At 44.2% G+C, this 19,816-nt stretch overlaps 1 protein-coding gene across 1 annotated transcript in view; it reads right to left on the bottom strand.

The window, feature by feature from the left end:
- LOC109885662 (probable E3 ubiquitin-protein ligase HERC1) overlaps positions 1-19,816 on the bottom strand; it is a 211,746-nt gene that overhangs the window by 172,818 nt on the left and 19,112 nt on the right. Inside the window, 9 exon segments of the mRNA XM_031815997.1 lie at positions 2,004-2,156; positions 4,642-4,851; positions 5,866-5,991; positions 6,659-6,824; positions 7,401-7,535; positions 8,467-8,638; positions 9,210-9,354; positions 12,984-13,111; positions 13,362-13,505. Coding sequence (XP_031671857.1) covers positions 2,004-2,156; positions 4,642-4,851; positions 5,866-5,991; positions 6,659-6,824; positions 7,401-7,535; positions 8,467-8,638; positions 9,210-9,354; positions 12,984-13,111; positions 13,362-13,505 — 1,379 coding nt within the window.

Raw genomic sequence — 19,816 nt, forward strand, 5'->3', positions numbered from 1 at the left:
AACTATTACTACTGGAGGTATTATAGACCAGGACAATGTTACTAACTAACTATTACTACTACTGGAGGTATTATAGACCAGGACAATGTTACTAACTAACTATTACTACTGGAGGTATTATAGACCAGGACAATGTTACTAACTAACTATTACTACTACTAGAGTTCTGGAGGTAATATAGACCAGGACAATGTTACTAACTAACTATTACTACTGGAGGTATTATAGACCAGGACAATGTTACTAACTAACTATTACTACTACTAGAGTTCTGGAGGTAATATAGACCAGGACAATGTTACTAACTATTACTACTGGAGGTATTATAGACCAGGACAATGTTACTAACTAACTATTACTACTGGAGGTATTATAGACCAGGACAATGTTACTAACTAACTATTACTACTACTAGAGTTCTGGAGGTATTATAGACCAGGACAATGTTACTAACTAACTATTACTACTACTGGAGGTATTATAGACCAGGACAATGTTACTAACTAACTATTACTACTACTAGAGTTCTGGAGGTATTATAGACCAGGACAATGTTACTAACTAACTATTACTACTACTGGAGGTATTATAGACCAGGACAATGTTACTAACTAACTATTACTACTGGAGGTATTATAGACCAGGACAATGTTACTAACTAACTATTACTACTACTAGAGTTCTGGAGGTAATATAGACCAGGACAATGTTACTAACTAACTATTACTACTGGAGGTATTATAGACCAGGACAATGTTACTAACTAACTATTACTACTACTAGAGTTCTGGAGGTAATATAGACCAGGACAATGTTACTAACTATTACTACTGGAGGTATTATAGACCAGGACAATGTTACTAACTAACTATTACTACTGGAGGTATTATAGACCAGGACAATGTTACTAACTAACTATTACTACTACTAGAGTTCTGGAGGTATTATAGACCAGGACAATGTTACTAACTAACTATTACTACTACTGGAGGTATTATAGACCAGGACAATGTTACTAACTAACTATTACTACTGGAGGTATTATAGACCAGGACAATGTTACTAACTAACTATTACTACTACTAGAGTTCTGGAGGTAATATAGACCAGGACAATGTTACTAACTAACTATTACTACTACTAGAGTTCTGGAGGTATTATAGACCAGGACAATGTTACTAACTAACTATTACTACTACTAGAGTTCTGGAGGTATTATAGACCAGGACAATGTTACTAACTAACTATTACTACTACTAGAGTTCTGGAGGTATTATAGACCAGGACAATGTTACTAACTAACTATTACTACTACTAGAGTTCTGGAGGTATTATAGACCAGGACAATGTTACTAACTAACTATTACTACTACTGGAGGTATTATAGACCAGGACAATGTTACTAACTAACTATTACTACTGGAGGTATTATAGACCAGGACAATGTTACTAACTAACTATTACTACTACTAGAGTTGTGGACACAAACATATGACAGAGACCGTCATAAACAGGGAACCATCTTTCATTCATTAATAAAAACTCTAATCTGTTGCATAAAAGGTCTGCTTTGTCTTCAGCTCTGTGAACGGGATTGTGATGGTCACAGTATAAAATATCTGAGACAATGTGTGTGTGTGTGTGTGTGTGTGTGTATGCATGCCCAGTGTGTGTGTGTGTGTGTGTGTGTGTGTGTGTGTGTGTGTGTGTGTGTGTGTGTGTGTGTGTGTGTGCATGCCCAGTGTGTGTGCATGCCCAGTGTGTGTGTGTGTGTGTGTGTGTGCGTGTGTATGCATGCCCAGTGTGTGTGTGTGTGCGTGTGTGTGTATGCATGCCCAGTGTGTGTGTGTGTGTGTGTATGCATGCCCAGTGTGTGTGTGTGTGCGTGTGTATGCATGCCCAGTGTGTGTGTGTGTGTATGCATGCCCAGTGTGTGTGTATGCATGCCCAGTGTGTGTGTGTGTGTGTGTGTGTGTATGCATGCCCAGTTGGTGTGTGCGTACCTCAGTAACACAGTTGATGTGGCAGTATGCCAGCAGTTGTTTCTGTAGGGAGCAGAGCAGCTCGTGGAGATGGGCCGGCTGACTGCTGTCTGATGAAGACGTTCCCTGGAGCAGCTTGTCACTGTTCTTCTCTAGTTCCCCAAAGGCTTGGTCCTGCACACACACACACACACACACACACACACACACACAATGAATATCCAGGCAACAGACTAGTGATGATCTGCTACTTAATACCACCCAGGAGATAAACTAACAGAGTAACAGCCACATCTACCACCCAGGAGATAAACTAGATAAACTAGCAGAGTAACAGCTACATCTACCACCCAGGAGATAAACTAGATAAACTAGCAGGGTAACAGCTACATCTACCACCCAGGAGATAAACTAGCAGGGTAACAGCCACATCTACCACCCAGGAGATAAACTAACAGCTACATCTACCACCCAGGAGATAAACTAACAGAGTAACAGCTACATCTACCACCCAGGAGATAAACTAGCAGGGTAACAGCCACATCTACCACCCAGGAGATAAACTAACAGCTACATCTACCACCCAGGAGATAAACTAGATAAACTAGCAGAGTAACAGCTACATCTACCACCCAGGAGATAAACTAGATAAACTAGCAGAGTAACAGCTACATCTACCACCCAGGAGATAAACTAGCAGGGTAACAGCCACATCTACCACCCAGGAGATAAACTAGCAGGGTAACAGCTACATCTACCACCCAGGAGATAAACTAGATAAACTAGCAGAGTAACAGCCACATCTACCACCCAGGAGATAAACTAGCAGGGTAACAGCTACATCTACCACCCAGGAGAAAGACTCCCAGAGTAACAGCTACATCTACCACCCAGGAGATAAACTAGCAGAGTAACAGCTACATCTACCACCCAGGAGATAAACTAGCAGGGTAACAGCTACATCTACCACCCAGGAGATAAACTAGCAGGGTAACAGCCACATCTACCACCCAGGAGATAAACTAGCAGGGTAACAGCTACATCTACCACCCAGGAGAAAGACTCCCAGAGTAACAGCTACATCTACCACCCAGGAGATAAACTAGCAGAGTAACAGCTACATCTACCACCCAGGAGATAAACTAGCAGGGTAACAGCTACATCTACCACCCAGGAGATAAACTAGCAGGGTAACAGCTACATCTACCACCCAGGAGATAAACTAGCAGGGTAACAGCTACATCTACCACCCAGGAGAAAGACTCCCAGAGTAACAGCTACATCTACCACCCAGGAGATAAACTAGCAGAGTAACAGCTACATCTACCACCCAGGAGATAAACTAGCAGGGTAACAGCTACATCTACCACCCAGGAGATAAACTAGCAGAGTAACAGCCACATCTACCACCCAGGAGATAAACTAGCAGGGTAACAGCCACATCTACCACCCAGGAGATAAACTAGCAGGGTAACAGCTACATCTACCACCCAGGAGATAAACTAGCAGGGTAACAGCTACATCTACCACCCAGGAGAAAGACTCCCAGAGTAACAGCTACATCTACCACCCAGGAGATAAACTAGCAGGGTAACAGCTACATCTACCACCCAGGAGAAAGACTCCCAGAGTAACAGCTACATCTACCACCCAGGAGATAAACTAGCAGGGTAACAGCCACATCTACCACCCAGGAGATAAACTAGATAAACTAACAGCTACATCTACCACCCAGGAGATAAACTAGCAGGGTAACAGCTACATCTACCACCCAGGAGATAAACTAGCAGGGTAACAGCTACATCTACCACCCAGGAGATAAACTAGATAAACTAACAGAGTAACAGCCACATCTACCACCCAGGAGATAAACTAGCAGGGTAACAGCTACATCTACCACCCAGGAGATAAACTAGCAGGGTAACAGCTACATCTACCACCCAGGAGAAAGACTCCCAGAGTAACAGCTACATCTACCACCCAGGAGATAAACTAGCAGGGTAACAGCTACATCTACCACCCAGGAGAAAGACTCCCAGAGTAACAGCTACATCTACCACCCAGGAGATAAACTAGCAGGGTAACAGCCACATCTACCACCCAGGAGATAAACTAGATAAACTAACAGCTACATCTACCACCCAGGAGATAAACTAGCAGGGTAACAGCTACATCTACCACCCAGGAGATAAACTAGCAGGGTAACAGCTACATCTACCACCCAGGAGATAAACTAGATAAACTAACAGAGTAACAGCCACATCTACCACCCAGGAGATAAACTAGCAGAGTAACAGCTACATCTACCACCCAGGAGATAAACTAACAGCTACATCTACCACCCAGGAGATAAACTAGATAAACTAGCAGAGTAACAGCTACATCTACCACCCAGGAGATAAACTAGCAGAGTAACAGCCACATCTACCACCCAGTAGATAAACTTATTTCTGGTTTGTTTCACAAAAAATATTCAGTATTTTCAAAGTGGTAGGCATGTTGTGTAAATCAAATGATACAAACCCCCCCCCAAAATCTATTTTAATTCCAGGTTATAAGGCAACAAAATAGGAAAAATGCCAAAGGGGGTGAATACTTTCGCAAGCCACTGTAAGACAGAATGATCTGGAACAACTAGGCTGCCTCTCTCTCTCCTCACCGTGTAGAAGCCCAGGTTCCTGAGCAGGGTCTTCATTAGGATCTCAGCCAGGTGTGTGTCAGGGTTGGTGCCGGGGGCTCCGTAGGAGGGGTCCAGGCCGCAGGAGGAGGCCAGGGCCTCGGGGGCCTCGGGGGGACAGCTGAACCCCAGGAGAGATGCTACGTGGGTGTGGTCCTGGAGCGAAGTCAGAATGATGTCCAGTTGCATCCTCTGGAAAACACAGGGTCAAGGGTCAGAGGTCAGGGGTCAGAGGCAGGGACAGGATGCAGCTGAAGAGAGATACACAGAAGTCAGCTATCTATCTATGGCAGCATTTTGACTTGGGACCGTTTGCACTTCGTAATATTTTGACATTTCTTTGTATATTTTAATCCAAGAAGATGCTGATTCATGATTTTGACAGGCTGAGAAAAGCTTCCTGCCCGTCTGTCCCGACTCCCGACACGTTCATCACTATGAGACAGCTGGAGATTCTATTTGAATATTGAAACAATATTGCAAATGTCAGAGTGACAGACAGGAAGGTTTATACAAAATCTCCACTGTTGAAAACTAAACGTTAGTCTAAAGACATGTGAGATAATGTCTAGATGCTTTTTATAGCGGAGATCAAGTTTATAAATTGCCTGGCTGGGCTGATGAGACAGTGGATTGCGAAGTCAAATGGAATCGAGTAAAAAGGCATTTTAACGTCATTGATTTATCCGGGGGCAACTTGTGGAATAGACACCGGCTGGAATGCGGTTTTAACCAATCAGCATTCAGGACTAGACCCACCTGTTGTATAAAATAGCATTAAGGCACCTTGGGGGTTTGTGGTATATGGTCAATATACCACGGCTAAGGGCTGTATCCAGGCACTCCGTGTTGCGTCATGGCTAAGAACAGCACATAGCCGTGCTATATTGACCATATACCACATTCCCTCGGGCCTTATTGCTTAAATAGAACTAGGGCCTTATTGACTAAATAGAACTAGGGCCTTATTGCTTAAATAGAACTAGGGCCTTATTGACTAAATAGAACTAGGGCCTTATTGCTTAAATAGAACTAGGGCCTTATTGACTAAATAGAACTAGGGCCTTATTGACTAAATAGAACTAGGGCCTTATTGACTAAATAGAACTAGGGCCGTATTGACTAAATAGAACTAGGGCCTTATTGATATGGTCACAGGTAAATGGCGTTGTTCAGACCAACGTGCAATACATCTATGTACTATACCTGTCCTTTGGACAGACTCTCCCATCTGTCAGGTCCCTGGGGCAGCAGGGAGTGGAGAAGCTCCATTCTCTCTCTCAGAGGAGGTAACAGCATAGTGGCCCCCACAGACAGAGTCTCAATCACAGCCTAGAGAAAACACGGAGATGGGTCAACACAACAGAGACACAGTGCTAGAGACTGACAACACAGTGTTAGCGTATCAAACACAGCCTGGTTACACAGAGATGTCCCACAGTGTTTCAAACACAGTCTGGCATAAACAACAACAGCACCACACAATGAGAGGAGACAACAGCTTGACTATCGATCTCAATCCCAGCCTGACAACCAAAACACACAATGAGAGGAGACAACAGCTTGACTATCGATCTCAATCCCAGCCTGACAACCAAAACACACAATGAGAGGAGACAACAGCTTGACTATCGATCTCAATCCCAGCCTGACAACCAAAACACACAATGAGAGGAGACAACAGCTTGACTATCGATCTCAATCCCAGCCTGACAACCAAAACACAGCGACACTGGGTTTGGCTCAGGGACAAAACCCCAACGGGTCAGGGACCTGGCAAATAGTCAAATTCAGACCAGTCAGTCAACAGATTGTGCCTTGTTGCTTCACATATCCAGAGTCCATATTGTCATCTCTAGTCTGAAAGGTAATGTTGTCCTTAGAGATGTAGTGTTTTGAGGGTTTATAGTTAAATCTATATTGTTACCATTCGGGCTGTATACAGACCCCCTTCAAAGGAACAGCTGATCTAGTGGTTACTGTGTGAACTGGTGTTCACCTCTTGGATCTCATCAGGAACAGAGGAATCCATCAGTCTGAAGAGAAGGTTCCGGAGGGGGCGGGCCTGTCGCCCTAGGATACTGGTGGCCACTCCCCCGGCCAGAGCCAAAGCCAGGTGATTGGACAGCAGTCGAAGGCAGAGTTTCAGGAAGTTGTGATGCTCCCTGTAATGAAGTGGTGCGTCAGAGTGTTATAATACTGTGTTGATAAAGACAGAAGACGAAGCCCAGCAGAAAGGCATTGCAACGGTTTTCATTGATTGTAGCATCAGTAAAATGCTACAGAATGTACAGTTGAAGTCGGAAGTTTACATACACCTTAGCCAAATACATTTAAAAACTCAGTTTTTCACAATTCCTGACATTTAATCCTAGTAAAAAATCCGTGTTTAAGGTCAGTTAGAATCACCACTTTATTTTCAGAATGTGAAATGTCAGAATAATAGTAGAGAGAGTGATTTATTTCAGCTTTTATTTCTTTCATCACATTCCCAGTGGGGTCAGAAGTTTACACACACTCAAACCTTATTGTGTTTTTCGTGGTCTTACGGGACTGTTAATGCCTCAGATGAATAGTCAGCGTGGTGGAGGTTGCTGTCATTTCACTTCTTCAGGACGGAATGTTTAGAATGAATGGAACCCCACTGAACACATTGTATCCATGACACGGTTCCAATGATTTTATTCCAGTGAGCTCCCTGTGGGGTTCCCTCTAGGGGTGCCTGCAGTACTAGTACCTACCTGGAGGAGGGGAAGGGGAGGGGTGGCATCTCGCTGTTGATGCCGTCGCAGTAGCGCTCTAGGAAGGAACGCAGGTGAGAGAAGGTGCTTTCTTCCAGGTCCACACAGTAGGGTCTGTGCCACGCTACCACCTGTCTGTCGACCAATTACAACACAACAATATTATCATCTCATAGGGTCTGTGCCACGCTACCACCTGTCTGTCGACCAATTAAAACACAACAATATTATCATCTCATAGGGTCTGTGCCACGCTACCACCTGTCTGTCGACCAATTAAAACACAACAATATTATCATCTCATAGGGTCTGTGTGTCCGTGTGAACAGTGTGTGTGTGTGTGTGTGTGTGTACAGTAGGAACAGTCCCCACTGTCCTCCTGGAGGTCTGAAGTCCAGGGTTGTGGTGCAGCAGACTCAGTGTTCCACATAGAAGCACCATGGATAGAGATGGGACTGGGATGGGGGGGGCCTGGAATGGGGGGTTGGGACTGGGATGGGGGGGGCCTGGAATGGGGGGTTGGGACTGGAATGGGGGGGACTGGGATGGGGCGGTGGGACTGGGATGGGGGGGTGGGACTGGGATGGGGGCAGACCTCAGAAGACCATGCTTCTGTACCTGTCCCTGGGCAGAGTGGTCCATGCCAGGCTGTGTGTTCAACATGCTATATTTCTATACTGACCTGTCCCTGGGCATCATGTCTCTTCTAAATGCTATATTTCTATACTGACATGTCTCTGAGCATCGTGTCTCTTCTAAATGCTATATTTCTATACTGACCTGTCCCTGGGCATCATGTCTCTTCTAAATGCTATATTTCTATACTGACATGTCTCTGGGCATCGTGTCTCTTCTATATTTCTATACTGACCTGTCCCTGGGCATCGTGTCTCTTCTAAATGCTATATTTCTATGCGTTCCGGTAGCAGGACCAACCTGTCTCTGGGCACCGTGTCTCTTCTACATGCTATATTTCTATGCGTTCCGGTAGCAGGACCAACCTGTCCCTGGGCACCGTGTCTCTTCTACATGCTATATTTCTATGCGTTCCGGTAGCAGGACCAACCTGTCCCTGGGCAGAGCGGTCCATGCCAGGCTGTGGGAGGTACCAGCTGAGATCTGTTGGATGACCACACCGTCCAGACCAACCACCTTCTTCGGCTTGGTGATGGGACCAGTAGAGTTACCCTGGCCACACTGACCCATGGAGTTGTTACCCCAAGCATACACCTCATTGTCTAGGTGGAGGAGAGACAGAGAGATGAGAGGAAAAATAGACATCAAGTTGATTTAATCATCCAATCATGGGAACATTTTGGGATGTTACAATGTGGTTTAAAATGTGGTGCGAGATTAAGAAGTGAGATGAAGAAGAGAGATGAAGAAGAGAGATGAAGAAGAGAGATGAAGAAGAGAGATGAAGAAGAGAGATGAAGAAGTGAGATGAAGAGAGATGAAGAAGAGAGATGAAGAAGAGAGATGAAGAAGAGAGATGACTCTCTCTACTACCTTCTACCTCCGTCTCTCTCTTTCAGCACTCTCTCTACTACCTTCTACCTATGTCTCTCTCTTTCAGCACTCTCTCTACTACCTTCTACCTCCGTCTCTCTCTTTCAGCACTCTCTCTACTACCTTCTACCTCTGTCTCTCTCTTTCAGCACTCTCTCTACTACCTTCTACCTCTGTCTCTCTCTTTCAGCACTCTCTCTACTACCTTCTACCTCTGTCTCACTCTAACCAATAAAAACGCAAAACACTTACATCATAGATTTAAAATAATCATCTTTTTTTTTTTAAGGGTTGTTTTACCGTGTGAGAGAGCTAGACAGTGGCTGTCTCCTATGGAGAGGTCCACCACCCTGGTCGCTGTCAACTCCTCAATCAGCTTGGGTCTCAGTGCAGTGGCTTCAGAGGAGCCACAGCCCAGGCAGGCCCCGCAGCCCCAGGCATACACCTGGAACACAGGACAACACAGGACCAGTTACTACAACACAGGACAACACAGGACCAGTTACTACAACACAGGACAACACAGGGCCAGTTACTACAACACAGGCCCCGCAGCCCCAGGCATACACCTGGAACACAGGACAACACAGGACCAGTTAGTACAACACAGGCCCCGCAGCCCCAGGCATACACCTGGAACACAGGACAACACAGGGCCAGTTACTACAACACAGGACAACACAGGACCAGTTACTACAACACAGGCCCCGCAGCCCCAGGCATACACCTGGAACACAGGACAACACAGGACCAGTTACTACAACACAGGACAACACAGGACCAGTTACTACAACACAGGAAAACACAGGGCCAGTTACTACAACACAGGCCCCGCAGCCCCAGGCATACACCTGGAACACAGGACAACACAGGACCAGTTACTACAACACAGGACAACACAGGACCAGTTACTACAACACAGGACAACACAGGACTAGTTACTACAACACAGGACAACACAGGACCAGTTACTACAACACAGGACAACACAGGACCAGTTACTACAACACAGGACAACACAGGGCCAGTTACTAGAACACAGGACCAGTTACTACAACACAGGACAACACAGGACCAGTTACTACAACACAGGACAACACAGGGCCAGTTACTACAACACAGGACAACACAGGACCAGTTACTACAACACAGGACAACACAGGACCAGTTACTACAACACAGGACCAGTTACTAGAACACAGGACAACACAGAACCAGTTACTACAACACAGGACAACACAGGGCCAGTTACTACAACACAGGACAACACAGGACAACACAGGGCCAGTTACTAGAACACAGGACCAGTTACTACAACACAGGACAACACAGAACCAGTTACTACAACACAGGACCAGTTACTACAACACAGGACAACACAGGACCAGTTACTAGAACCAGTCACTAGAACACAGGGCATAGAACCAGTCACTAGAACCAGTCACTAGAACACAGGACAACACAGGGCCAGTTACTACAACACAGGACATAGAACCAGTCATTAGAACACAGGATATAGGACCAGTCACTAGAACACAGGACATAGAACCAGTCACTAGAACACAGGACATAGAACCAGTCACTAGAACACAGGACATAGAACCAGTCACTAGAACACAGGACATAGAACCAGTCACTAGAACACAGGACATAGAACCAGTCACTAGAAACCAGGACATAGAACAAGTCACTAGAACACAGGATATAGAACCAGTCACTAGAACACAGGATATAGAACCAGTCACTAGAACACAGGACATAGAACCAGTCACTAGAACACAGGACATAGAACCAGTCACTAAAACACAGGACATAGAACCAGTCACTAGAACACAGGACATAGAACCAGTCACTAGAACACAGGACATAGAACCAGTCACTAGAACACAGGACATAGAACCAGTCACTAGAACACAGGACATAGAACCAGTCACTAGAAACCAGGACATAGAACAAGTCACTAGAACACAGGACATAGAACCAGTCACTAGAACACAGGATATAGAACCAGTCACTAGAACACAGGACATAGAACCAGTCACTAGAACACAGGACATAGAACCAGTCACTAAAACACAGGACATAGAACCAGTCACTAGAACACAGGACATAGAACCAGTCACTAGAACACAGGACATAGAACCAGTCACTAGAACACAGGACATAGAACCAGTCACTAGAACACAGGACATAGAACCAGTCACTAGAAACCAGGACATAGAACAAGTCACTAGAACACAGGATATAGAACCAGTCACTAGAACACAGGATATAGAACCAGTCACTAGAACACAGGACATAGAACCAGTCACTAGAACACAGGATATAGAACCAGTCACTAGAACACAGGATATAGAACCAGTCACTAGAACACAGGACATAGAACCAGTCACTAGAACACAGGACATAGAACCAGTCACTAGAACACAGGACATAGAACCAGTCACTAGAACACAGGACATAGAACCAGTCACTAGAACACAGGACATAGAACCAGTCACTAGAACACAGGACATAGAACCAGTCACTAGAACACAGGACATAGAACCAGTCACTAGAACACAGGACATAGAACCAGTCACTAGAACACAGGACATAGAACCAGTCACTAAAACCAGTCAGGATTAAAGGGTCTGCATATTAAAAGTAGCCTGGTCCCAGATCTGTTTATAGGAGTCTTGCCAACTCCTATGGTTATTTCCATGTCAAATATACCTGGAACCAGGCCATATAAAAGACATCGCAACAGGAAGTTACTTGCAGACAGTATCGATAGAACAACGAGACAGATATTTCACTGCCTGTATAAATGTGATGCAGCTGCTTGGCGTTTCCACTCACTATGGTAGTGACAGGAAGACCACTGGCTGGCAGTGGGAGAACACGGAACAACATGGATTTTGGCAGACATTCTGCTCATTAAACAGTTCTGTTCCAAAAACTAAAATCTGTTATGAACAGAGTGGAATTAAGTTTTGTAGACTTTACCCTTTGGAAAAGGTTTTTTAATTTTTTAAATTGCGTTGTGTAGAAGGACTGAAAGGCAGGGAGGTGTTCGCTAAAGGTAAATAATTATGCAGATGCATGCTAGAATGAGCCAATAGAATCTCCCTATCTCGTGATTGGCTCTGCCCACCTCCTTGCTTGTTCTGCCCACTATGACTCGTTTGTTCCCATTGGAAAAGACAGGCTGTGGTCTATCTTGGTTAAGTTGTAAAACTCTTTGATAGTATTGTCAGTTGGACTAAAGGGAACTGTATATGAAACATCTACAAACATGTTGTGATAAATACTTATTTTAACATCCTGGTTAACAGTAACACAATGAGCAACACAATGTGAATAACAGGAGTTGTGTCTCTTTCTTACTATAACCAGACTCAGAGTACCAGAGATCATTGCTACAGGACATATAATATAGTGTAAGTGAAAACAGCAACACTCCACACAACCAGGGACAGATTATATCAACAAAACAGTCTTCTGTTTATTCACAAACAAAAATAATTCCTTGAATCGTTGACTAGCAGAATTCCAAGATCAAACCCAAGCCACAGCCAGTGTTTTTATGCCCAAGGCATCGTCTGTCGTTGTTGCTGTTGTTGTGACCCATCCCTGTGCAATACACTTCATTTAACCAGGATACCGTCCCTCCCTTGAAGTTAAAAAATAACTATTTTACAAGAGACAAGTGAAGTTATAGCATGTAGAAGAGACATGATGCCCAGGGACATGTCAGTATAGAAATATAGCATGTAGAACACACAGCCTGGCATGGGACCGCTCTGCCCAGGGACATGTCAGTATAGAAATATAGCATGTAGAACACACAGCCTGGCATGGGACCGCTCTGCCCAGGGACATGTCAGTATAGAAATATAGCATGTAGAACACACAGCCTGGCATAGGACCGCTCTGCCCAGGGACATGTCAGTATAGAAATATAGCATGTAGAACACACAGCCTGGCATGGAACCGCTCTGCCCAGGGACAGGTACAGATGTTCCAGATTCCTCCCTCCCGTTTCTAAAGGGTAAAACAGTCAGTAAACAGTCAGTAAACAGTCAGTCGTACCTGTCCAGTGGAGGTCAGGGCCAGGGAGGACTGGCTTCCAGCACACACGTTCCTTATGAACATCCCCTGCAAGGCCTCCACTACTTTGGGTTTATAGACACGGTTTGTATCTCCATGCCCCAGTTTCCCTGCAGGATAGACAAATTACACATTTAGAGACATTTAGAAACATATTGCCAATCGTATCATTTATGTAAAACCAATTCTTCAATATGAAGACAGAATTACACAATAAACTATATTTATTGATTTATATATTGTCTTTTATATTTCCATATATATGTCGACATTTATAGATATAGTGATAGTTTCCACATAATGACGCTGATATAAAAACATCCGATGGATTCCAGCCTTGCGTCCTGAGCCTTCACCCACCATTGTCTCCCCCTCCGAAGGACCACACGGTGCGGCCATCTTTTGACAAAGCTATGGTGTGAGAACTCCCACAAGACACCTCTCCTACGTTGCTGATGTCTTTGACCAGAGTAGGAATGTTTCTGCTGTTGCTGTCTCCGTGACCTGCACACCAAAACACAGAGAGGAGAGATATGTCAAGACACCAGACAGGGGGAGAAATATATTATCAACCAGACAGTGGAGAAATATATTATCAACATATCAACCAGACAGGGGAGAAATATATTATCGACCAGACAGGGGGAGAAATATATTATCAACCAGACAGGGGGAGAAATATATTATCAACCAGACAGTGGAGAAATATATTATCAACATATCAACCAGACAGGGGAGAAATATATTATCGACCAGACAGGGGGAGAAATATATTATCAACCAGACAGTGGGAGAAATATATTATCAACCAGACAGTGGAGAAATATATTATCAACCAGACAGTGGGAGAAATATATTATCAACCAGACAGGGGGAGAAATATATTATCGACCAGACAGTGGACAAATATATTATCAACATATCAACCAGACAGGCGAGAAATATATTATCAACCAGACAGTGGACAAATATATTATCAACATATCAACCAGACAGGGGAGAAATATATTATCAACCAGACAGCAGAGAAATATATTATCAACCAGACAGGGGAGAAATATATTATCAACCAGACAGTAGAGAAATATATTATCAACCAGGTACTAGAGAAATATATTATCAACATATCAACCAGACAGTGGAGAAATATATTACCACCAGACAGTGGAGAAATATATTATCAACCAGAAAGTGGAGAAATATATTATCAACCAGACAGTAGAGAAATATATTATCAACAAGACAGTGGAGAAATATATTATCAACCAGACAGGGGAGAAATATATTATCGACCAGACAGGGGGAGAAATATATTATCAACCAGACAGGGGGAGAAATATATTATCAACCAGACAGGGGGAGAAATATATTATCGACCAGACAGTGGACAAATATATTATCAACATATCAACCAGACAGGCGAGAAATATATTATCAACCAGACAGTGGACAAATATATTATCAACATATCAACCAGACAGGGGAGAAATATATTATCAACCAGACAGCAGAGAAATATATTATCAACCAGACAGGGGAGAAATATATTATCAACCAGACAGTAGAGAAATATATTATCAACCAGGTACTAGAGAAATATATTATCAACATATCAACCAGACAGTGGAGAAATATATTACCACCAGACAGTGGAGAAATATATTATCAACCAGAAAGTGGAGAAATATATTATCAACCAGACAGTAGAGAAATATATTATCAACAAGACAGTGGAGAAATATATTATCAACCAGACAGTAGAGAAATATATTATCAACAAGACAGTGGAGAAATATATTATCAACAAGACAGTGGAGAAATATATTATCAACCAGACAGTGGAGAAATATATTATCAACCAGACAGTAGAGAAATATATTATCAACATATCAACCAGACTGTAGAGAAATATATTATCAACCAGACAGCAGAGAAATATATTATCAACCAGACAGCAGAGAAATATATTATCAACCAGACAGCAGAGAAATATATTATCAACCAGACAGCAGAGAAATATGCCCGCTGCACACATATAGCCTATAGATAATCTGTCAGAAACAGATTGGAAAACTAGATACAATACAACACGGACAGACTGACTAGTTACAACACAGAACAGACTAGATACAACACGGACAGACTGACTAGTTACAACACGGACAGACTGACTAGTTACAACACAGAACAGACTGACTAGCTACAACACGGACAGACTGACTAGTTACAACACAGAACAGACTAGCTACAACACGGACAGACTGACTAGCTACAACACGGACAGACTGACTAGCTACAACACAGAACAGACTAGATACAACACGGACAGACTGACTAGCTACAACACGGACAGACTGACTAGCTACAACACGGACAGACTGACTAGATACAACACGGACAGACTGACTAGTTACAACACGGACAGACTGACTAGCTACAACACGGACAGACTGACTAGATACAACACGGACAGACTGACTAGTTACAACACGGACAGACTGACTAGATACAACACGGACAGACTGACTAGTTACAACACGGACAGACTGACTAGTTACAACACAGACAGACTGACTAGTTACAACACAGACAGACTGACTAGTTACAACACGGAAAGACTGACTAGCTGGGGTGTGGAGAAGCAGGCTATCGCTTGACCTGAGGGTGCGGGTAGGGTTATGGAGGGAGAGCAGTTATTTGAGACAAGGAATACACTGGAATGTCAGCGGGAGGTTTTTGATTTCAATCCAGAATGAGACAGGGACCGCAGAGATGCAAGGATGGTGGCAGTTCTGGATGTATTGGAGGGATGCAGATGAAGAGTGTTGTAGTTCTTCAGGAGACTCCTGCCAGTGATCCAGATGAAGAGTGTTGTAGTTTTTCAGGAGACTCCTGCCAGGGATCCAGATGAAGAGTGTTGTAGTTTTTCAGGAGACTCCTGCCAGGGATCCAGATGAAGAGTGTTGTAGTTCTTCAGGAGACTCCTACCAGGGATCCAGATGAAGAGAGTTGTAGTTCTTCAGGAGACTCCTGCCAGGGATCCAGATGAAGAGTGTTGTAGTTTTCAGGAGACTCCTGCCAGGCATCCAGATGAAGAGTTGTAGTTGTTCAGGAGACTCCTGCCAGGAATCCAGATGAAGAGTTGTAGTTCTTCAGGAGCCTCCTACCAGGGATCCAGATGAAGACGGTGTTGCAGTAGTTCAGCATTGAGGAGATAAAGACAGGAGACAGGGAGAGCCAGGTCGTTGGTGACCCTGAGTAGGGCCGTTTCAGTGCTGTGGGCTGGTCGGAAACCTGGCTGGAACTGTTCATATAGGTTGTTCATATTGAGAAGGTCCTGGAGCTGCTCATATAGGTTGTTCATATTGAGAAGGTCCTGGAGCTGTACAGAAACCCCTTTTTTCCAACACCTTGGAGAGAAACGGGTGGTTGGATATTGACCTGTAAAATTGGCCAGCAGCAGAGTGACATGATGGAGAGTTAATGTGGATTTTGAAATCTCTTATAATCACAATGTTGGTTGCGGTGGCGCAGAGTGAAGGAAGAGTTAGGCTTCAGAGACTGATAAATTAGAAGCACAGTCATGGAGTAGACGGGGCTCATTTAGGCCTGAGTATACCACAGGATAATGCCAGGTTTCAGTTAGGAAGAGGATGTCAAGCTTCTCGTGGTCGTGCAGGAGGAGGGATTTATTAGTGAGAGACAGGGCATTAAATAGTTCCATGCTGATAGGCAGGGGAGATGTTGGAATAGGAGCTGCATCAAGTGTCTGTAGAGGTCTCAGGGCACTAAAATCCACTCTGCATTTTCCTGATTTCCCTTGTGTGCAGAGGTCTTATGGCGTTTCAACTGCCTGAGAAGCATCCTGCAGACCTGGTCCTGTATCATCCATCTCCACTGGGCTCAGACCTGGTCCTGTATCATCCATCTCCACTGGGCTCAGACCTGGTCCTGTATCATCCATCTCCACTGGGATCAGACCTGGTCCTGTATCATCCCTCTCCACTGGGTTCAGACCTGAACCTGTATCATCCATCTCCACTGGGATCAGACCTGGTCCTGTATCATCCATCTCCACTGGGATCAGACCTGGTCCTGTATCATCCATCTCCACTGGGATCAGTCCTGGTCCTGTATCATCCATCTCCACTGGGATCAGACCTGGTCCTGTATCATCCATCTCCACTGGGATCAGACCTGGTCCTGTATCATCCATCTCCACTGGGCTCAGATCTGGTCCTGTATCATCCATCCTCACTGGGATCAGACCTGGTCCTGTATCATCCATCTCCACTGGGATCACACCTGGTCCTGTATCATCCATCTCCACTGGGATCAGACCTGGTCCTGTATCATCCATCTCTACTGGGATCAGACCTGGTCCTGTATCATCCATCTCCCCTGGGCTCAGACCTTAATCATCCATCTCCACTGGGATCAGACCTGGTCCTGTATCATCCATCTCCCCTGGGCTCAGACCTTAATCATCCATCTCCACTGGGATCAGACCTGGTCCTGTATCATCCATCTCCACTGGGCTCAGACCTTAATCATCCATCTCCACTGGGATCAGACCTGGTCCTGTATCATCCATCACCACTGGGATCAGACCTGGTCCTGTATCATCCATCTCCACTGGGATCAGACCTGGTCCTGTATCATCCATGATGCCACTAGGCGCCATGGCAACCATGGAACGGGTTGGGATGTGTCATTGAAAATGATGATTACGTACGGGTTGGGATGAGTCATTGAAAATTATGATTACGTACGGGTTGGAAAAAGTCATTGAAAGTCCTTCAATTTGACTTGCCAATGTCTGTATGAACCCTGTATAGGCGACATCGCTCAGCCCCGTAAATGAAAGATAAAAAAAAATCGACTGCCACTAAAATTATGCATCGCATCATTCCTGTCAGATGAAACCCGGGCCCGTATCTTTGTTGTTGTTGGGTGTTGTTTTAACATTCGGGGCCAGTAGCTTCCAATTGGCACTGGGTCCGGTGTGCCACTGGCAAACTGACCTGTATGTGGAGCTCTGCTGTGTGCGTAAGGCCTACATGTCTACCACTTTGTGTAGCCGTTAGCGATGCTAATGATAGCCTAACCATTTTCAGGTAGATGGAAAGGCAATTAAACGCTAACTACAAAGTAGCTAATGGCTACAGAATCAGGGTTAATTGCATCAATCCAGTTGCCATTTGTTTTTGAAAACACTGCTAGTCCTTCTCCCTGCTTTCTGTTGTTGTTGTTGTTGTTGTATCAAGTTTCATTTTTTTAAATGTTTTTATTCTGCCCTCTAGAGGACTTCACAGAAAAGAACACAAGGCATTTTGAAAATCTGTAATAAAACACACTTCATTTTCACGGTCTCTTTTCTCCGCTGTTACAGTACATTTATCCAAATCAATGTAAGAACACAAACATGCTAATGTATCAGATGGTTAGTAATTATTAGCCTGGTTCTGTATTGAATTACAGGCATATTAAGGGACACAAGCCAGTTCATTATCAATGATCAATTATTTTATTTAAAAAAACATTGGTGCGACCAAATCATGTGCTGGTTCCACCAACTGAACTAGTTAGTAGCACCAGTACCACCAACTGAACTAGTTAGTAGCACCAGTATCACCAACTGAACTAGTTAGTAGCACCAGTACCACCAACTGAACTAGTTAATAGCACCAGTTCCACCCACTGAACTAGTTAGTAGCACCAGTTCCACCAACTGAACTAGTTAGTAGCACCAGTACCACCAACTGAACTAGTTAGTAGCACCAGTACCACCAACTGAACTAGTTAGTAGCACCAGTTCCACCAACTGAAATAGTTAGTAGCACCAGTACCACCAACTGAACTAGTTAGTAGCATCAGTTCCACCAACTAAACTAGTTAGTAGCACCAGTTCCACCAACTGAACTAGTTAGTAGCACCAGTACCACCAACTGAACTAGTTAGTAGCACCAGTACCACCAACTGAACTAGTTAGTAGCACCAGTTCCACCAACTGAAATAGTTAGTAGCACCAGTACCACCAACTGAACTAGTTAGTAGCACCAGTACCACCAACTGAACTAGTTAGTAGCACCAGTACCACCAACTGAACTAGTTAGTAGCACCAGTACCACCAACTGAACTAGTTAGTAGCATCAGTTCCACCAACTAAACTAGTTAGTAGCACCAGTTCCACCAACTGAACTAGTTAGTAGCACCAGTACCACCAACTGAACTAGTTAGTAGCACCAGTACCACCAACTGAACTAGTTAGTAGCACCAGTACCACCAACTGAACTAGTTAGTAGCACCAGTACCACCAACTGAACTAGTTAGTAGCACCAGTACCACCAACTGAACTAGTTAGTAGCACCAGTACCACCAACTGAACTAGTTAGTAGCACCAGTACCACCAACTGAACTAGTTAGTAGCACCAGTACCACCAGCTGAACTAGTTAGTAGCACCAGTACCACCAACTGAACTAGTTAGTAGCACCAGTACCACCAACTGAACTAGTTAGTAGCACCAGTTCCACCAACTGAAATAGTTAGTAGCACCAGTACCACCAACTGAACTAGTTAGTAGCACCAGTACCACCAACTGAACTAGTTAGTAGCACCAGTACCACCAACTGAACTAGTTAGTAGCACCAGTACCACCAACTGAACTAGTTAGTAGCATCAGTTCCACCAACTAAACTAGTTAGTAGCACCAGTTCCACCAACTGAACTAGTTAGTAGCACCAGTACCACCAACTGAACTAGTTAGTAGCACCAGTACCACCAACTGAACTAGTTAGTAGCACCAGTACCACCA

The sequence above is a fragment of the Oncorhynchus kisutch genome, unplaced genomic scaffold (assembly GCF_002021735.2).
Source record: "Oncorhynchus kisutch isolate 150728-3 unplaced genomic scaffold, Okis_V2 scaffold722, whole genome shotgun sequence".
In the NCBI taxonomy this organism is placed as follows: Eukaryota; Metazoa; Chordata; class Actinopteri; order Salmoniformes; family Salmonidae; genus Oncorhynchus; species Oncorhynchus kisutch.